Source organism: Perca flavescens, chromosome 20 (genome assembly GCF_004354835.1).
Source record: "Perca flavescens isolate YP-PL-M2 chromosome 20, PFLA_1.0, whole genome shotgun sequence".
NCBI classification, from domain to species: domain Eukaryota; kingdom Metazoa; phylum Chordata; class Actinopteri; order Perciformes; family Percidae; genus Perca; species Perca flavescens.
This window is the reverse complement of record NC_041350.1, coordinates 14,876,088-14,896,042: the sequence shown is the minus strand read 5'-3', so window position 1 is coordinate 14,896,042 and position 19,955 is coordinate 14,876,088. Positions and strand designations below refer to the sequence as shown.

The 19,955-nt window shown below is 38.9% G+C and overlaps 2 protein-coding genes across 2 annotated transcripts; one reads left to right on the top strand and one right to left on the bottom strand.

Annotated features, from left to right (window-relative positions):
- Positions 1-1,669: 1,669 nt before the first annotated feature.
- cipca (CLOCK-interacting pacemaker a) lies at positions 1,670-6,454 on the top strand. The gene is made up of 4 exons (XM_028566228.1): positions 1,670-1,808; positions 3,042-3,158; positions 3,610-3,779; positions 4,032-6,454. Exons 2-4 carry the CDS (start codon positions 3,053-3,055, stop codon positions 4,818-4,820), a joined length of 1,065 nt encoding a protein of 354 aa, XP_028422029.1. The 5' UTR covers positions 1,670-1,808; positions 3,042-3,052; the 3' UTR covers positions 4,821-6,454.
- A 175-nt stretch (positions 6,455-6,629) lies between these two features.
- On the bottom strand, positions 6,630-9,534 carry zdhhc22 (zDHHC palmitoyltransferase 22). The gene is made up of 3 exons (XM_028566680.1): positions 9,453-9,534; positions 7,858-8,415; positions 6,630-7,769 (listed from the first exon to the last, which is right to left on the bottom strand). Exons 1-3 carry the CDS (start codon positions 9,508-9,510, stop codon positions 7,492-7,494), a joined length of 894 nt encoding a protein of 297 aa, XP_028422481.1. The 5' UTR covers positions 9,511-9,534; the 3' UTR covers positions 6,630-7,491.
- Positions 9,535-19,955: the final 10,421 nt, after the last annotated feature.

Below are 19,955 nucleotides of genomic sequence, written 5' to 3'. Positions count from 1 at the left end.
GGTTATCAGTTTGTCTTGTGTGACTTATTTTAAATACAGATTTACCTGTAACAATGACTAATAGTAGCCTAATTTCAAATGAATTAGCCTACTTTGCTGTCATTGTCGTAAAACTATATTTATGATATAACATTACGATATTTGTTTCATTAAATGCATGTATCAGTACAGTTTCTGGTACCTGACAATGTCTTCAAAGACCTCCTAGGTGTTATACTGTAAAACAATGGCTGTCAGTCTTTTTGTGCATATGGGAGAAGGTAGCCTTCAGGACTTTCTGCCAGTAAATGTCTATTTTAAACCAAACCACCATACATTTCCTGAACTTAACCCAGTAGTTCTATTGACTAAACCTAAAAAGATTTATTGATTCTTGATTCCAATGGGAGAAGTAAACGTGAATGACCGATTCTTTCGCCCCATAGTCACCGAAGCAAATGTTGGACCCATCTTTCAGGTGAAAAGTAGGCTTGTTCGAGATGAGCCAGGTCTGCGCAGAATCGATCACCGGCGATAGCCGCCCAATGCATGCCGGTTTGATTTGTGTCTGACTTGATCCCGACTTGCTCTGACGTGAGACGCAGGCAGCGCAGTTCCCCAGTTAGATGTGTATACAAGAAACATCATTTGAACGGCACTGGCCAGTGGATCGTGGAGTGGACAACTGCCCATGGACTGATATTTGGTTGGCAGGTGTTGGGACTACTATTCTGAGTTGTCTTCTCAGTACATCACATATCCTGTATCTGATCATTTTGTTTTATATTCTGTAACACTTATATTTTGTAACACTCAATCCCTGTTTTCAACTGGGCGTTGGTTCATGCACCTACTGCTTATTGCTGCAGTTTGTATTTTTCTTTTTTTCAACTGTTTTGGTTCAAGCAGAATGAGCAAGATGGAGGTGCAATATGATGCAAGGCACTCAAATAAATAAATGGAATTGCACAGGTAAATAAATGATGCATAACAGCATATAACAACAATGGGCTGATAAGGTGAGAAGAGAGTAGTTTCTACAGAAAGGAACTCACAGGAAGCTAATATGCAGATTCTCACAGGCAAACAAGCATCAAGCCGAAATTAGTAATTTAAAGGCTGGCAACAGATGACTTTGTCAAGCCAGCTTGAGTGTCTTTCTGATGTCTGCCAGAAAAATTAAATGTATTATGTATTAGCAAATAAAAAAAAAACTAATCCAATACAATATCAACTGATGTTTGTTTTTTGAATGACATTCTATAGTTCCACCCCAAACTATAGAAAACGGGCTTTTATTTAGAAAAAATACAATTAGAAAAAAAAAATTGTAAAGAACTTTAGAAAACGGGCTTTTATTTTGAAGGCGAAGAAAACATGGAGCGTGTCGTGAGCGGGGGCGTGGCGTAAGCGGCTCGGCAAGACACTCTCGCGAGATCTGTAAGCAAACGTCAATTTAAGTTCGCAAACCCCACACATTTTCGTCATGCTAAATATGGCGTTCAGCTGTGTAAACATCTTATGTTGGCAAAAGATAGAAATATAAATAAATGATGCAATCTAACTTTTCATCCATCCACACAACGTTCACTAGGCCAACTCAGAGCGGGCCAGCTACGCTAACAACATAGATATATATACACGCTAACAAACGAAGCCACGCCCACTTAGGAAACAGGAAGTACGTAGCTATCGTTACCTTTTCACACGTGAGAATCTTTTCTCTAACCGTCTCTTGACAACTAGCTAGCTGGCTAGATTGGGTGCCACAATAAACCATTGACATATATCAATAAACGGATATTTGTTTTCAAGCAACGGGCCTATAGGTAAGGTTTGCAAAAAAATAATACGTGATGAGCTGGTTGCCAAGCTGAAGCTACAGTTGCTAACGTAACTGTTAACTGAGCTAACGTTAACAGCGCAGGGGCAGGGAAAATACAGGGGATACAGACAACAGATAATGTTGCATTCTAGCTATATCCTAAAATGTTGTTACTTGCAGCAGCGTAGCTAGCTAGCTAGCTAGTTGTCTAACGTTAAACGAGGTTAAGTTAACCAGTGTATAGCAATTACCAGCAAGTTAACTGTCGTTCACAGTTAACCAGTGTTGACAGATGTGTGTGTGTAAACCACAACAATACTAGCTATAACGTTAGCAACATTAGGAAGGTATAAATAAACAGTTCATACTCCCAGTTTATGATATTGTTTGCATTGACGTCTTTTCTTCGTCACCATAATTTGAGCAATGTCGGGAAATATTGAAAAGCATATCTCACGGTAGCTCTGTGATCAGACTGGTGACAGGCCCCCAAAGTCAAGCTTAATAAATTGACTCGACTTTTATAATAACGTAATCTTATACTACACTGTTAAGTCTTTTGACATTTTTAGCACAATATCCAATTTATGGGCGTGCACATTAGCTTTTCTCAGTAGGCGAAGTCGACAAAATGTTAGAAACACATTTCAGTATGTATTTTGTACGTTAACGTTACTAAACCATCATTGTACAACGTACAAAACTGCACAACGTAACGTTACAGCCTTAAACGTACTGTAAAGTAAACCCAACACACACATTTAAATTAATAGTTTCAGTAAGACAGAATAATTTAAGAAGGGAAGTATTTACAGCAGGCCTGTTATATTGCCTTGCATTACAGGAAACTGGTGTTTCAGATTTTCTGGCTCTTGGTGTAGAGTAGACTGATCGGGGAGATACTAAGGCTAATATTACTACTAAGAACCAAGTTACTTGTATATAATTAATGTAAAATATCCTCCACAACCAAGTGAGGTGAACTATTCCTGGCCTTCAAGACACTAAAATGTAGTAATACAAAATAATGGAGTGTAGATAATGCACATGCAATTTTGTGGTAGTTGAGTGTCTTTTAACTTTTTCTGCCTCAATTGGAGTCCGTACTGGCTGCTAACCAATAGTCTTGTCTTTGCAATTGCATACCCTGAGCTCAAGACAGAAGCACATTGAACTCTGTCAAAGTCTTGTTTTGATTTTGTCAGTTACCTTTCATCTCCTAACTCTTCATTTTCAGAAGAGACCAGCATGAGCCATTTCAGTAGACCCAACAGACACAGGACACCATCGTTCACCAGGGCAACACACCTTAGAGCATTCAAGTCTGACCTGGAGCGAGATTCGGGCTTCTCAGGTTTGATTCCATTATGTTACTCTATAGTTATAAACCTTTAAGTTTTATGTTTGCCTCAATGTATGTTTTATTTTAACACGGTAGTGTGTTGCCAGTGTGGCACGTGTTGTGAACTGGTTGTATCTGTGTATATAATTAGCATTTCCATGATTAGAAAAAAAAAAGTCTGTCAAGTCATTAACAAGGTCAACCCTAATCAAATGTAGGGATCTAGGTCACATTTTCTATGTAGGTTATGCCGTATCCCGTCATTTTTCTATTGACTTTTATTTACACTATATAACTGACCTGGATTTGGTTTAACCCTCCTCATCATGTTGATAGTATCTTTTTCCAGATGCTCTTGAGAGGCTTATCTACATCTGCCGCTGTTTTCATAGTACTAATGTTCTGCCCTCGGTGCTGTGTTTTTAACATGATAAGACTCATATGCTTGTCTCCCCCTCTTCAGATGCCAGCTCTGAGTACCTCAGTACAGTCGATCTGACTGACTCTGAAGATGCAGGTAGGCACGGCTCGCTTGTCGGCCAGGACCCTTCTGGTCCGCAGGTGGCTTTGATAGGAGGCTCGTATGCTGGACTGTCTCCAATGATCATCATGAACAACATTGTCTTAAAGCAGGTAAAATACAGGAATGGATGTCTGCCTAGCACTAATCCAGGGCTTTATTGTCAATTCAGGGTGAAATTACCTTCGGCTAAGAGTGTGCAAATGTAAAGTCTTGGTGTACGTTGTAATTTGACTGTTATGTTTAATAGATAATAGATATATTGCACTTTTTTGAATGTTTGTTCATATGCTCCTTATATTTAATAAGTACTGTATAATAGATATTATGGCATGATATTTAAAGTTTTTTTTTTTTTTTTCTAGTCATCCCCAATGGTTCCAGCAGAAAAACAGTGGGGCTTTCCTTCACCCTTGGAAGTAATGCCTCAGTCACAGGTGGTTCTTCTTCAACCCATGGTATCAAATGGTAGCAGCAGCTCTTCAAAGACTGGCTCTGAAAATATCCGACAATCAAAAAGCTACATGCCCATCCTCAAGTCATATCCCAGAATTGCCCCACACCCAGCGGAGGTGCCCACAAAGAAAATGGAATCCTCCAAGGTGAGGGTGAGCTCAACATCAGGATATGGCCAGCAAAAGAAAAAGCACCACCACGGCCACCGGCGCTACAGCTCCCACAGCCCGCAGCCAGCACTGCAGACTACAATCAAGCCCATCTCCAACTTTGAAGCAGCAAACCATCAATTACAGGCAGCTGAGAGTCAGGAGCACCTCAGTGACAAGTCTCTCTCTCCGCTGGCAGGTAGCAGCTCTTTGCTCCCCTACACAGATGAATTCCGGACACATATTGACAGCAACAGGATGGATGCTAATCAGGACGACGCAATCTCAATAGAAAGTATTAAACTGAAACGTTTCAGCAATACCTACAACATTCTCAACAAATCTGGCTTGCTCGGGATCACCATGCGCACGAAGCAGCTGATCAAGGAGAATAAGCGCACCCAAGGCCAGCTGCAGCAGCTTCAGCAGCACACAGCTCTGCTGCTGGAGGCTCTAAGCAGTGGAGACCTGCAGCTCTGGACTAAACTGCAGCTCTCTCTGCAGCACACAGACAGGAGCAATGTGGAGCTAAAGCCAAGAGAGTCATAGCGTGATATATTGATGGAAATGACCAGAAGTACTCAATCAGGGGGACGCGAGATGATTTATTGAATGTAAAAAGGTATATCTCAAATCTTTACGCGTGAAATAATCATTAGCAATCAGCAATTTAAGTAAACAAACAACAAAACTAAACTATACTTTCACGCTTTTATCAGGACAGTTCAAATCATCTTAACATTCAGAACTGCTGGTCTAATATAAAGCTGAAGCACATTAATACCAAGTGGGAGTGAGAAGCATGCTTACATTTCAAACCCTTGCCTATAATACATTTTCTTGCCTCTGTTGTTTCAAAATGGCAAGAATCACTTGCAATAGGGCTATGGCTTCTATATGTTGAACCGCTAATTGCATAAAAAGCATGTATACATCACATGTGAGGGCACATGGGGTTAATTCCTTATACATGTCCTGAATGTGATTGCTGTATAGAAAATATAAGCATACTTTTTAAAACACAGTGTGGATACATGTGGCCTGCGTTTCAATTTCCTCTTTACTGAGATCTTAAATCAATAGGACAGTGTCTTGTCCATTTTTTTCCATTTACTTTGTTTTTAAGTTGGATGAGCAGATGCCTCCTTTGTGAGGAAGTGTTTGTATATACTAACAGTTTGTATTCTCAAACAACAGCTGGATAGCTCACAGTGAGAGTTCAGAGGAATGGCAAAACCATAAAATTTTAGTTTTGTATGTAATTTTACAAAGGTCAGTATTTTTTATTTGTAATAATGTTTCGGACCAAGACTAAAGCAGTGTGAATAATATTAACAAACTAAGCACATTATAACAAGTTTGCCAGTTCACTGGTAAAGATATCTTTAAGAAATATGTAGGCATTTGCGAAAGCTGAAACTGTAGCAAGTGAAGTGCTGTAGCCATATATATTTTCTTTTGACTTTGCATATGTTCCTGCCATGTTCATTCCTGCTGCTTAAGCATAGTGTTGTGTATGAATGGAAACTTCAAGGCAAAGACATGACAACTAAATAGTTTCATATTACAGACTCTTGCACTTTAGTTATAAGATTACTGACAACTTGTTTAGACAAATGTTACAACTTGTATCCCTAAATGAGCGTTTTCTGTCTTGATAAAACAATGTGAATATAAATGTTTATCTGGATGCCTGTGCCTTTTTGAACATGTTAATGTTTGCACTTCATATCAATGCGTGAGCAGTTTAGATTGTGAGCTTCATGTGGAGGAAAGTATGTACTTAAATGTACTTAAAGGTCTCCAAAGAATTAATATTCTTCTTTTAACTAAACAAATCATGCCCTGGCTAGGCGATCCAGAGTTGATGTAGAAAGAGCATGAAGACAAGTTGATTCATAAATGGTTTGTTTTTAAATGTAAAGTCGAGGTTACCTGTTGTATTATTTATTTTAGTAACAATATGCTACTGTTGCAATATTTTTTAATCATGAGTAGTTGAAAAACTAAAATGATCAAATTAGCCTTGGTTTTGAAAGGGCAAAGTTAGGGTTACAAAAATAACTTTAAGATTACTATTCAAAGATTGCTTTTTTTCTTGTTTTTGTGAAGTGTTTTCTGTCTTTTCTTTAGCAAATGTCACTTTGATTAAAGAACTGTCATAAAACTCTCTTTGAAGACCATTTCCTCTCAGTTGTGTATCTCACTTGCCTACCCCAGAGTGAAGTTTAAAAAAAAAACAAAGGTTGCTTGTTGTGATTTCAATACTTTTATTCGTATAACAGGAATAGACAAAATAGCTCTAAAAAGTATATTTATTGAAATCCAAAACATCTTTGACATGATGTTGAATATGTCAGTAGCTGTAGCAGCAGCATAACAGTGAAAAGTCCTAACTCTTATTATACAGACGGCCCTATCGTTAGCAGTGTAGCGAATACATAATACATCTTTGGGGGTCATCTGTAAGCGTTTAAGATGTGTTTATGGCACATTGTGAATAATACCCTGGATAATAATATGGTAATCATCTTCACATTCCCACCCACCCAGTCTTATAAAGGAGCATATCACTGTACTGTCTGAGTCACATTCATTTGAGTAGAAATCAGTGTGACAGTTTATTGTCAGAACAATGGTGCGAAGGCGGCAGTTTATGCTGTAGTCACATACTGTAGTTTCCTTGTCTGCTAGCCCTTAACGTCAAAGTAAATTATTGTTGTGAAAGCTACCGTAAGTTTCCTGAATGTCACATTGTAGCATCCTGCACAAAGTGTGGAAGAACAACACACTTGATATGATGGTAATCTCAGAGCACCGCGTCGCACAGGCGTTCAAATCAATAGCATGATATAAAAGTTGTGAATGCATGTACTTACAGTTTGCAAAGCCATCTTTATATTTTAATGCAAGCAAATGGTAGTGCATGAAAATTGCTGGATGTCCCAAATGACCAATGTATTAGTCCTAATATTGCATTGTCAAAAGCTACTTACTTAAAGGATACATTTACACTAAGCACATATTCAAAAGTTTCACATTGATATATGGCTCCTGTCCTTAAAGGAATGTGTGCTAACAGCTAACTATTTCATACTTTACAGGTCATAAAGCATCAATTTAGTATTTAAAATCAATGAATCACAAGAAAGCATTTTTTTACAACTTGTGCTGCTTGTGTGACCTATTGGGAGCTATTGATATGACATGTGGTTATCACTCAGTCTTGCTTATGTGCATCTGTGTCTTCAGAGCACGTCTCCGCTGTCTGCACAGGCAGGATAAGGCCGAGGATCCACCGGGTACCAAACACATCCTTAAGGTTGGTTCTCCAGGGGCTGCGGTTATCCACAAGCTGCCCCCTCTGCATCTGACACCAGGTCTGTCCCCAGGCCACCAGCAGCACCTGCTGGCAACAGAAGCCTGCGCAGACCAGGCCGATGCCCAGCCACACATAGAGCATCAGCACCAGGAACAACTGCAAGCCTGAGATTGTTCCTGTGGGGAAGAAGTAAGAAGGTCATTCTCAGGAAGTCAAGATGCATTGTGAATTATCAGCTTTAATTGGAATTATTAAACATCTCACCCGTGAAGAAGTAACCAGTGGAGAGGGGGAGAAGAGTCAGGAAGGTAAGCGGGTTTTCAAAGGAGATGGAGTACTCCACTGTTAGAAAGGCCACACCAAGAACCAAGGAGTACAAACAAGTGCATGATGTGTAGATGCAGAACATGATGAAGTAGCGCATGTTTTTATTGCCAATGCAGTTTCCAGTGAAAAAGCAGTGGTGATCCCTCTTGAGGATAACTTTCTTACACAGTTTGCAGAAGTGGCGACCATTAAGGAGGTAGTGTGCATCTACTTTGTCTGAGCAGTGCGCTGAACACACTGGAACCACAGTCTCATTGGCGCTCTCAGCGGGATATTTAATAGTCATTATGTAATTTCCCAGTGCGTTGAACATCAAAAAAAGGAAAACAACTGTGTGAAGAGTTGCAGACCCCCTCAGTGATGTATCCTTGTTTGGGAAGATTGTTGGGATAAAGAAGCAGAAGTGCAAAATGAAGGTTACTGCTGTAGCCATGAAGAAGTAGGTAGGTGCTACAGCATTGAGAAGCCTCAGTTTTAACATCCTGGTGAACATATCTGTGTGAGAGTGAAGACACAGTAAGCAGAATGTTATCATAAACTTTTCGACAGTGATTATGTAGCAGCAGTTTGACACAAAATAAATCTCAATTTCAAAGGCTTACTATCAAAAAAGAAAAGTTACAGGTTAACAAAATATATTGTCTTGTCTAGGTTTAAAACAAATAAAATAATCCTGCTTCACATACTAAATAACTCCAACCGAGAGCTATTGATCATAAAATTAAAAAAATATATATATAATTTAATACTTAATTTTTCAGAACATATAATAACATCACCCAATAGCAAAGAATTTCAAAATGTTTATATCATAATGCACTATATCAAAACATATGTATCTTATTTTCTTAATATGGCTTTTACAGATTACTAACAGTTCTTATATATATATATATATATATATATATATATATATATATATATATATATATATATATATATATATATATATATATATATATATATATATATATGCAGATTACAGAGGACTATTTACATGAAGCATCTTGGTGAAAGTAACACACCTCCTATTAGGCCAGATAGATCATAAGAAAAAATGTGTGATCTGGCTGCTCATTTAATGTAAAAAGAATGTAAGTCAGCTGCTGAGAAAAACTAATTTCTCTGCAAAGTAGGGTCTGGGGACTCAAAGGGGCCATTGAGAATACCAAGAATATCTCGTCCTTTTCTCTGTGATCTCCTAACCTATCAAGCACTAACAGATGTGCAAATTACAGATAATCAAAGCACAAAAAGGAGGAAGGAATGAGCTCTAACAGACTTAACTTAAAACTCGATCTTTATGCTCATATAGGCCATATGAAAAAGCTCTCCTGTAGGCCGTTGAATGCCCTAGATGACAGAAAGCATATAGTACAGCACCAATCAAGGACTATCGCAATTTCCTCTCCTTCGTGTTTTCTGCTTTCTTCAGGAAACAGATGAGACCGGCGCCAATGATGTCGTCAATCATTTAATTCCCATGACGACGCAATCAAAACAATTATCCTCATGGTGTCCAGGCTGCCTACCTGCAGATGTTAGAGAGCGAAGGAGCTGTCCTTTCAGCACCGCGGAGCCTCGGCACATTCAAACGCAGAGAAAGTGTTGTCATCGACGTCCTTTTTATTATTATTGGGGTGTCTGCTCCTTTGTCTAGCGCCGCCTGTTGGTCTGGATGCGTCTGTTTTGTTTTCCTGCCTTTTAATTGGCTGGATAGTTTACTCAGACCACATCCGTGTAGAATCATATTAGCCTATTAACAGATCTGACGAAGGATAAGTTATTCAAAAATATTTACATTTACATTAATTCAAGAAAAAACGTTTCTCTTTTTCTTTTTTTTGTAAAATACTCTTTCACCTTTTATTGACCACTCAGTGTATGTGTATAGCTCTTATTTTGTAGCTACATTACTGTAATTTGATTGTTGGCAGTTGTTGAGATTGTTGGCAGGTATTCAGATCATTTACTCAAGTAAAATAGTAATAATAACACACTTTTTAAATATTTTCTTACAGGCAAAAATGTCACTTAGGTAAAAGTAAATAATAGGCTATTATTAGCAAAATATTCTTAAAATACTTAATATAAATGTACTTTTAAAAATACTTCAAATAAATGTAGGCCTATTAATTGATTAGTGTTATATTTTTAGTCATTGTGTTCATCTTATCCATGCATTCATGTGTAAGTGGCGTAGTATAGCATTGTAGTTGGCTCATAGTACAGAGAAAAAGAAATATAACACTAGACGTTCGGGACAATGCATGAAAGACAAATTTCCAGTAGGTGGCAATGCATCCTCAGTTATGTTTTACCTTTTAGTCTGAGTGCTGTCGGATAAGTGATATCGATTTATTATATTTTGCTGTTACAGGCGGAAAAAATCCACACTTTGCTTACCTTGGGTTGTCTCATCGCCTCAACCATTCTGCTGGCATATGGCTATGTTAGGTTTTAGTACATATAATAATCATTTCATCCGCAAAATAATAATATCCTAATTATAGCCTACATGTATTCCTAAAATTACAGACGAAAGCAAGACATCAGAGTTAAAGCATTACTCGACGCTCCCTTAGCAGCCCTCAAGGCAGGTGTTTTATTGTCAGACGGCCCCTGAGTAGGTGGGAGTTTCTCTTTTTTCTTGGTGTTGGAGAAAAAACACAGCAGCTCCCCCATCATCACCAGACGCCAGCGATCAGGAAGCTTTCTGAGGTGAGCGATGTGAATTATTTTAGAAGTCATGTATCAGTGTGATGATCTGAACGCGAACTGGAGGGGTCCATGGCGCTATTTATGGCGCAATCGTTTTCATTAAGTTACAGAGCTGCAGGAAGGTGGGTGTGCAGACTGTTGTGAGTGCTGCAGTAAACGGGTTAACACAGAGTCACCGAAATGTGAATGATAGCAGAGAAAAAAATATTTTCTTTTAATTATAAAAACCGGATTTTAGAATTAAGTGAAATATAAACGTTGAAAAGCTCCTTGCATCATGGTACGATGAGGATGTTTCTGGCAACGTGTCAGACTATTACACGCAAAAAGATCTCACTACAACACCTATTGTTCCTCATGAAGTCAATTGGTTGGGAGACCTTTAATGAGCCCTTAACTGTAATTCGGTTCCCATTGGTATAATAATAATAATAATAATAATAATACATCAGGGATATTTAGTCTTCCAGCTATGCTGTGGCCATGCTACCTTCTCTCTGTTGTTGTTGTTGTTGTTGTTGTTGTTGTTGTTGTTGTTGTTGTGTTGGATTTAAACAGACACAACGCCTTTACTGGTCAAGTGAGCAAGTAGTTTGACCTGTTGAATCCATGCTACATATTCAGCAGGTTTTAACATGGTCTGACTGACCCTGTTGCGTTTCCAAAGATATTCCTGAGGTAAACTGAGCTCATAGTTGTTTAGCCGATATAGCCTACTGAGTACATTTTCCCTTGTCAGTATTCATAATGATGTTTTTGAATATGCACAAATCTGTTTTGGTTGAATCGTGTATTTGTGGTCTAGTCATTTTTAAAGTCAAGGCAGATTCCATATGATATTTACAACTCCTGCTATGTGCACCTGCCTGTGATGAAGGGGAAATGGTTAGATATGACATTTTAGTGGGTCACTGGTGCATAGCATTTGCATGGCAGCATGCTGAAGAATATGTCATGCCATATAGTGAGACTGAGTTTGAAAAAAAGAAGTTCACGTGGAGAAAGGTCTTGTTTGTAATGGAGAGTGATATTTAGTAACTTACTGTAGATTAGACATAGATTGTGGATTTTAATGAGGATGCAGAGAGTCCTATTACATTACTAATTAGCGGAGGTCAGTACACACAACTCATCATATCTGAGGATAACTGATAGTGATGATGGCAATTAGTGTTGTTTATTCATCTGAGAGGAGCTCTGTCATGTTTCCAGGCTCCCATTTTTTTAATTTTTCATGAATAGAGAAAGTGTGCTTTCTAAAAACATTTCAAAAAGAAGAATAAATTGCTTTATTACTACAAGAGTGTCATGGCTTTAAACTCACTCTTTGGAGTACATCAATCACTGCAGGTTCAAAATGTCACTTTAAAAAGTTAGCAGCTTTTGAAAAGTGGACACCATTGGAATATATTGGAGCTGACATGTTCAAGATGACCACAGACTCCAACTTTTGACCACAACCTTTTAATCAAACAGGTGGTGATGTTTGATGATTCTATTATCTAATGTATGGTTGTGCAGGTATGCCCTTGCATACCATTAAATCTATGTGTTTTATTAAATGCGTAATTGACTCAGATGTCAATTGATGTGTGATTTGACACCTTTTTGAATGTCTGTTCAGTCTGTGGCTATACTATTTTTTATTTTTTATACTATTTTTATTTTTTATACTATGTTTTAATGTCTGACTAAGGTCTATGACCTCAATGAAATGCTGATAGTGTGCAAGAGTTTACTTATTTTGAGTGTTTGATAATCAAATTATTTTCAGTGCGCTGCCACTTTAAAATTTGATCTGACACTTCAAAAGGAAGGGTGCACAGTAAGTCTCCCAAGAATAGAGAGCAAATGAATGCTGGTCATCTTTGAGTGTCACACAGACATTAATATTTCAGGAGACTCTAAGCTGAGATTGAAAAAAGAGCTGGGAGATGGATTTGTGTACTTGTACAGCATCAAACAGCTGCTGAACAGTGTGTGGCACGTTTGAGAGAATCATGCATAGGCCTCTGTCCATGGATCTGGTTTGTTTGTTTTCAGTTTTTTTGTTTCAGCACCTTGAGCAGGTGGACAGCTCCTGCTGCAAAATAATGTCCCCTACACAAAGGTTTAAGCTCCAGGAACGTTAAAAATCAAACCAGTAGGAGGTTTAAGCATGACAAAGATATTTTAGTTACATTAAATCTCAATCTTAGATCAAATGTTTAGGGTTAATTCAAGGAATTATTATTTATATATTGATTTTAGTGTCCTTTGTCACTGGCCATCGTTTGTTCCAGTTATGAGTTAGCGGTGTTAATATACATCTCAACACAGGTGTTGGCAAAATTGATAAAATCTTTTATCAAGATATGCATAATTTTACCTTTCATTATCAATACTTATAGTGATATAAAGCCTAGTACTACAGGTGGATACTGTATATTGTTGTGTTGCTTTTATTACAGTAATGAATGAGACACTTGAGCCCAGACTGAGAATCTGTGAGGAACAACCCACACTGTTAACAGATTTCATACACTACTGCGTAGCACCACACAGACAACTTCCTGTGTACTTTCTCCCCTGCCCTCTCTGGTAGTGATGAAAATGATGGTGCCGTGGTGATGGCAAAGATGTATTACTGTGACTCATTTCCCCAGCTACATGTCACAGGGCTGCTGGGTATGAAATACAAATGTCAGGAAACACTTTGGTAAAGCCTCTTAACCGAAAATCGAACACAGACACAAAGAACATTAGAACTAAACAGCAGCAGACGATTTTGTGAAACCTCCATTTGTATCTTGCCTGCTATCTAACCACAACAGTTATGTACCATAGGCTGGGCTTTGCTCTTTTTATGTCTGCTGTTGAGAGTAGGCTCCCTGTTATTTAAGATTCCTGCTGTAAACATTCTTGCTATTCCACAGAGGTCCACCATCACAGTGGTACTGACGCATGCAGCATTGTAACTGTTGTCTCATACAGATAACTCACCAGCAACCACAGATATCCTCTCACTTGTCACACATTGTATGCTGTCTGTTGTATATGCACTGTAGGCAAGTAGTTATCTGATACATGCAGGACCTCTTTTTTATTTTTTGGGGCATTTTTAGGCCTTTATTGACATGACAGAAGAAAGTGGAGAGAGAGGGGGAACGACATGCAGCAAAAGGCCGCAGGTTGGAATCAAACCCATGGCCGCTGCCGCAAACACTGAGCCTTTGTACATGGGGCACACGCTCAACCAGGTGAGCTACCCAGGTGCCCTTGCAGGAGCTTTGTCTTCTAGTTGGCAGTGTTTAGATGTTTAGTCATTTATAAATGAACACACTGGTGGTTTTTGTATTTTTGTTATCCATTTTCTACAAATTACATATATTTCCCATTAGGGTTAGCTGAAACAATCAGTCAATCAATTGTTTGATTAGTCTTATGACAGGAACAACAATTTGTTTTGATATTGATAATCGATTGTTCTGAGTATCTCCGGATTTTGCACCGTTGGTCGGGCAATACAAGATGTTCAAACATGTCAACATGGGCTCTGGGAACTTGATACAAAAACACTTTCACTATTTTGTGCTATTCTATGGATCAAATAAATTATTGAAAATTCAAAAGAATAATTGGCAGATTCATCGTTAATTAAAATGATAGTTTCAGCCTTCTTCACATTATTGCTGACCATTTAGACCGTATGTTTTTAGATCGATTTACTACCTTCCTAACATCAATTGCCTGCCATTAATATCATTACAATATGAAAATTAGCTTACAGAGACCTGGAAATTGATACTCTGGCAAAACATGCTTTGCCTTGAGATGCTGGGTTTTCAAAAAAAAGACAAACAATAAGCAAACAAGGATGTTGAGAATAGAATAATCTAGATTTGGACATTACCTGCAATGTAACTTTGACAACAAATAAATATATCGTAAGCACATTTCTATGCTTGAAGTTCATTTTCATACCATACTTATATTAATGGAAACCAATTGCTTCTTTTGAATATGATTGGCTGTAGTGTAATGTTATTAAAAAGGATTGTAATTTACACACATCAAATGTAGGTGCAAGGAAAGCAGCATTGATAAAATAACAACTACAATTGTTTGAAGGCTTTTTGTTTATTAAATGCATGATTGACAGTATGTTGAGACATGTTGTATTTTGACTGATTGCATGTTCCTTTTTAAATATGGTTAAGATGCTTACAGAGAGTTGAGATTTCTCTAAAGGAATCTGTTCTAATAAGCAGTGGTTGCACTTCTTTGTAGATGTGAGAGTGAAGGTAATTTCAACTCTGAGACTCAGGTTTTCTCACAGGCCCATTTTTAGGATCAGCTCCAGCAGTATAAGAGGTTGTGGGTGGAATTTTCCAGAAGCTCGGAGGTATGCAGAGAAAACACAGATTGTGTAGATTCTGTTGTTCTGAGTCAGGTTCATCCAGCACACATGTTGAACTGAAGCCATCACTAATGTCAGATGGGTTCTGATAAGGAACAGCCCAGTCCACACAGCAGCAGCAGGACAGGCACACAGCGCTCTCCTGGGGCCCTACTGAGCATGTGCAGCCAGACAGGAAGCAGGTGTTTGGTGTGTTGAGCACAGCCCTGTGTGTGCAGTCATCACAGTCATACTATGGCTCATTCAGCCTTCAGAACGAGGCTGGGTGGGGGGATGCTGCATTAACTGTGCTCTGAGCAGACACACCTCGGTGATCTTTGTTTGTGTGTTGTGTGATAGAGAGAGGGTGAGGTCTGAAAACAGTGAAGCCTCCTCTCTCCTCCACTGAACAGGTGGTGAGCAGATTGGGCTAAAACCTCCACCCCTCTCCCCCTCAGGCTGAGTCTAATGAGGATTGCCCATCCACACACCCCAACACCACCCTCCAACCAAAACCATTACAGCAGACGCCTGTAGCTCTTGTAGAGTTGAAAATAAGATGCACTTACACATGGCATCCCCATTAAAATATCCCAACAAACTACAAGAAGATACATTATATGGTCTAAAGTATGTGGCTGCTTCTGTACGCAAACTGGGGCTTATTTTCATGGTTTTGGCCAATCAGTTCTAATTTAGGGAAAATAAATCTTGATTCTACAGCATACAATGATATTTTAGACAATTTGCTTCCAATTTGCATCAAAGTTTGGGAAAGGCCATTTCCTGTTTCAATGTGACAATGCTCCAGTGCACAAAGCCAGGTCCATAAATAAAGAAAACCCAATCTGACCCTCTTTGGGCTGAATTGGAGCCAGGCCTTGCAGCCCTACATCACAGGCTAACTTTATCTCACTGATGTTTTTGTAGCAGGGAGAAAATCCCTGCATCCAGGTTCCAATATCTTGTGGAAAGCCTTCCCAGAAGAGTGGAGGCTGTTTATGCAGCATATTAATGCTGAGGGCTTTAGAATGAGATCACATACAGGAGTAATGTTCAGGCATCCCTGCTTGCCATGTAATGAATGTAAGTAAATGAGAGCATTGATACAGTGAGAGGTCTCATTACACCCCACATGTGATTTTGCAAATGTGCCGTCAAATCTGGTTTGATATGACATTATTAAACCATCAAGCAGCCTCTGGTCCATGTACAGTAGATTATTGGAGGGCTTACCTGTGACCTGGAAAGAAGAGTCAAAAATCCACCACAGGTGCTCTTTGGCGTACTGATGGGAAATCTACAGGGGGTAAACAAATAATATAAGCTCCTGATGAAAAACTCTGAAATACCTGCCCAACTCCAAACTTCAGACGAGAAGTTAGTAACTAGCTAGTGAATATAATTCACCTGGCAACCTAAAGGGAGAGATGTTTTCATACTGCAAATTAGAGGTACTGTAACAGATCAGTCATCTCATGTCATGTTTCATGTTTTATTGGCTTGTTAACAGTTTATCAGAGAAGGATTGTTTTAACAGAATACCTTTTAAACACCAGGATTTCCATAATCAGGGGCTCACTTTTAGATTAACATGCAGAGCTGAAAATCACTCATGAATATTCTACCAGCTCTGGGCCTTTGAGATTAAGCTGTTGACAGGGGAAATGTCAAACCACTCCCTTCCATGCAGGTATCGTGATAGGGGAAAAAAATGCATGTTTAACAAGGCTGCAGTGAGTGCAGTCAGGAAGAGAACAAAAGCTCTGAAAACATTACTCTTTTATTTATGGTGATTGCAAGTTGTCCTTGAGGGTGGTCTTTTATCTCACAGTGGCTGGCAGTTGATACGATGCACAGGTTTGGAAGTCATCACAAGTTCACATTTTATTTATGGTTCATCTCTCTGGGAAAAAAGGAATCTTTTTCAAGCAATCTCTCTCTCATTCCCTCAGGCAGGTAATGAATCTTGATCCAATGGAGTGATCTGACGACGGGAGAGAAAACACTGTCCACCAAATGGTTTATGTTGTTAATTAGGTTTTGTTGCTTCTGGGAACATGTTTAGATGTAAAGATGTTTACTGTCATGGCTTTTTATACGATAACATACTGTAGATTCAGCGTCTCATTTCAGCATGAAAAAGCACTTGTTGAGGGATCTAGTAAAGTGATTTAAATGATGGTAAAAGTGAGTAGTGGCTGCCAACGCGCTTGGTTTAAATCTTCACAGGGAACTTTGTTGCACACCATCCCTTTCTATCTCCCCAGTGTTTTAAGCCATGATGGGTAGTATCAGTCAATCTACCACTTTGGTTTATACAATGAAATATCTCAATTTGAATTGAATTGACATTGATGTCTCAATTTGTATAACTTTGGTGATCCTCTGACGTTTTATGTAGTGCCACCATCAGGTCAAAAATGAATATGGCCAAATACCTACAGAACTAATGACATTCCCATCAGCCTCAGCTGTACTTTGTGTTTAGTGCTAATTGGCATATGTTAGCATGCTTAGCTGACAATAGTAAACATTTTACCTGCTGAACATCAGCAATTTTTATTGTCATTGTGTGCAGGTTTTCATGCTAGCATTATCATTTAGCTCAAAAAGGTACAGCCTCGTAGAACGGATAGCATAGCAGTAGAATTTTAATCTTCTTTCACACACACACACACACACACACACACACACACACACACAAAGAGAGATGGTGCAATGAGCTGATTAGCTGACCTGAGCTAGTTTTTTCCTCTTTGCAGCTTGCCCAGGCTTTTTCTTTTTTGCTTCTCTGACTCAAACTCAGGTATATCTCATCACCAGCTCACAGCTCTTGTACTGACTTCAGCATCTACGATCATAATAGTGTAACTGAGCACAGAGGAGGGATTTCACTCATGCTGCCAGGGGGAGGCACAACACTGCTACCCAAGCCAAACATCAGTTTGTAATCTACTGCGTTGGCTTGGAAGCCTGAGTCAGGGATGAGAAGGAGTGAAATGAGCAGAGGGAAAGGATTAGACTTCAGATTTGCAGAGTTCAATAAGCTGGAGAAGAAATGGATACCATGGGATAACTGTGAGCATTTTTAGGGGTGAGGCAGAAAGAATATCCATGGAGTGTTGTGGCTAAACTGCTGAGTCATGTTGTGACGTTTGTCCAAATGTGTGAAATGTTGTGTGAAACCAGCCTGTATCCTACAGCATCCTGCTCTGTTCTGGAGGTGGAGAGGAAGAGTTTTACTGTTAGCATCAGCAGCCAGCAGCATTCAAAGTGAATAATTCGTCTGATGCAGTAAGAAGAAGCAGCATAATGAGCCGATAAAGGTCTGTTTAAGCTTCTGCATGTCACATTTAGTTAGAGCTTCAGTTTACAGCTAGCTAGTTGTGTTTTCTTCCATAGAAAGACATCATTACTGTTTGATTTAGCTCCTGCTGCTGTGTCATAATTCACACAGTCACTTTTTGAATTGTTTGCTACCAGAACAGTTTACATTTTTTTACTGCAGCTTTCCATTTTAGGCTTTTTCAACATGATGTTTAAATTAATGAATAAACAGGCAAATAGTGCAAACAGTATTATTATCACAAGCAATGCCTTTTATCTAAATACTACTGAGGCTCAGTCTGGATGCTTTGGTTGATTTATTGTTTTATTGGTCACATGACTTCAGAATCTCCTGTAAATCTGTTTGTTAGTTTGTCCATCCGTTTGTTTGAAAATGTGTTTACAAAATGACAATTTCTGAGACAAAACCTTATTATCCAATATCTGTAAAATATAAAGAATCCAGTGAATTAAACACCGATGATAAAACTGTTTTATTTTATTTTTCTCAAAGAACTGAATGCTCTGTCCTTGTACCGTAAGCCTATGTGGTTTTTAATCCATTTTTAGATGTAATATAATCCTATTGTGCATATCGATGGCTTATTTATGTATTGGCAGAGAGAAAAAGTGTGATGTATGGTACATCGGCTTCTGTGGAAACACAACTCTGCAGCCTGCGTGTGTGTACGTTATGGATTTTGCTTTGTGATCCATCCTCAGTGGATCTCCTCCCCAGTTGTCTCCACAGGGAGGGTCAGATGCTGTGTATCTGGTAGCATCTGAATATTGACTGCAAGCCATAAAGTTGCTCAACAGGAGGTAAGAAAGAGACTACAGTGGTGCAGAAAGAGCTAGTAGGGTTGTATTTTTATACTTCTGGTATATCTCCAGACCTCTCTGAGAGTGTGATGTACAGTAGTCCAGCAGCACTGTCATTGATCAGCTTGCTCTCCGACACTAGACATCCTGCTGTGGTTTCTGTTGCACAACAAGCGTTGTTTGGTAAATGCTTCCCAAAACTGTGATGGAGGCTTCTCAGGAAGTGACATCATTGGCGCAGTGATAAATCACACCAAGGTTGGGTTCAGTATTGTGTGCCAGTTTGGAGGCCTTTAGCTTCCTCTCTCTTTTTTCACTTCAATCTCGTGTTACCTCACAGCTCTTGTGAGAGTTGGACAGCAGGGTGTTGTGATGCAGTTTTGGCTGCCATTTACTGCTGCGGAACACACAGCGTGTTTACTACACTGTGTTACCGTCACAGTAACAACATCTCTCAATATATCGTGGAATCTTGTTTTTTTCCCATGATTGATGTCTTTCACTCAGGTGGAATCACAGTATTGATGCAAAGCTTTGTAAGCATTTTTGCTTTTATTTCAAAATGTTTGTGTAATGGCAGCCGTAACATTAATGATCCTTCTAGTTTTGATTGAAGTACTGTATCTCCCCATACACTAATTAGGTCTAACACCTCACTCTCCCTCTATTGACTTGCTCCATCACTGTTTTTTTTTTTTTTTTTTTTTTGTAGGCCTGGTCAAGTTTTTAATTTTACTGTCTGTGTCTAGGGCTAACTCCCGCCAGCGCATAATTGTGAAAAATG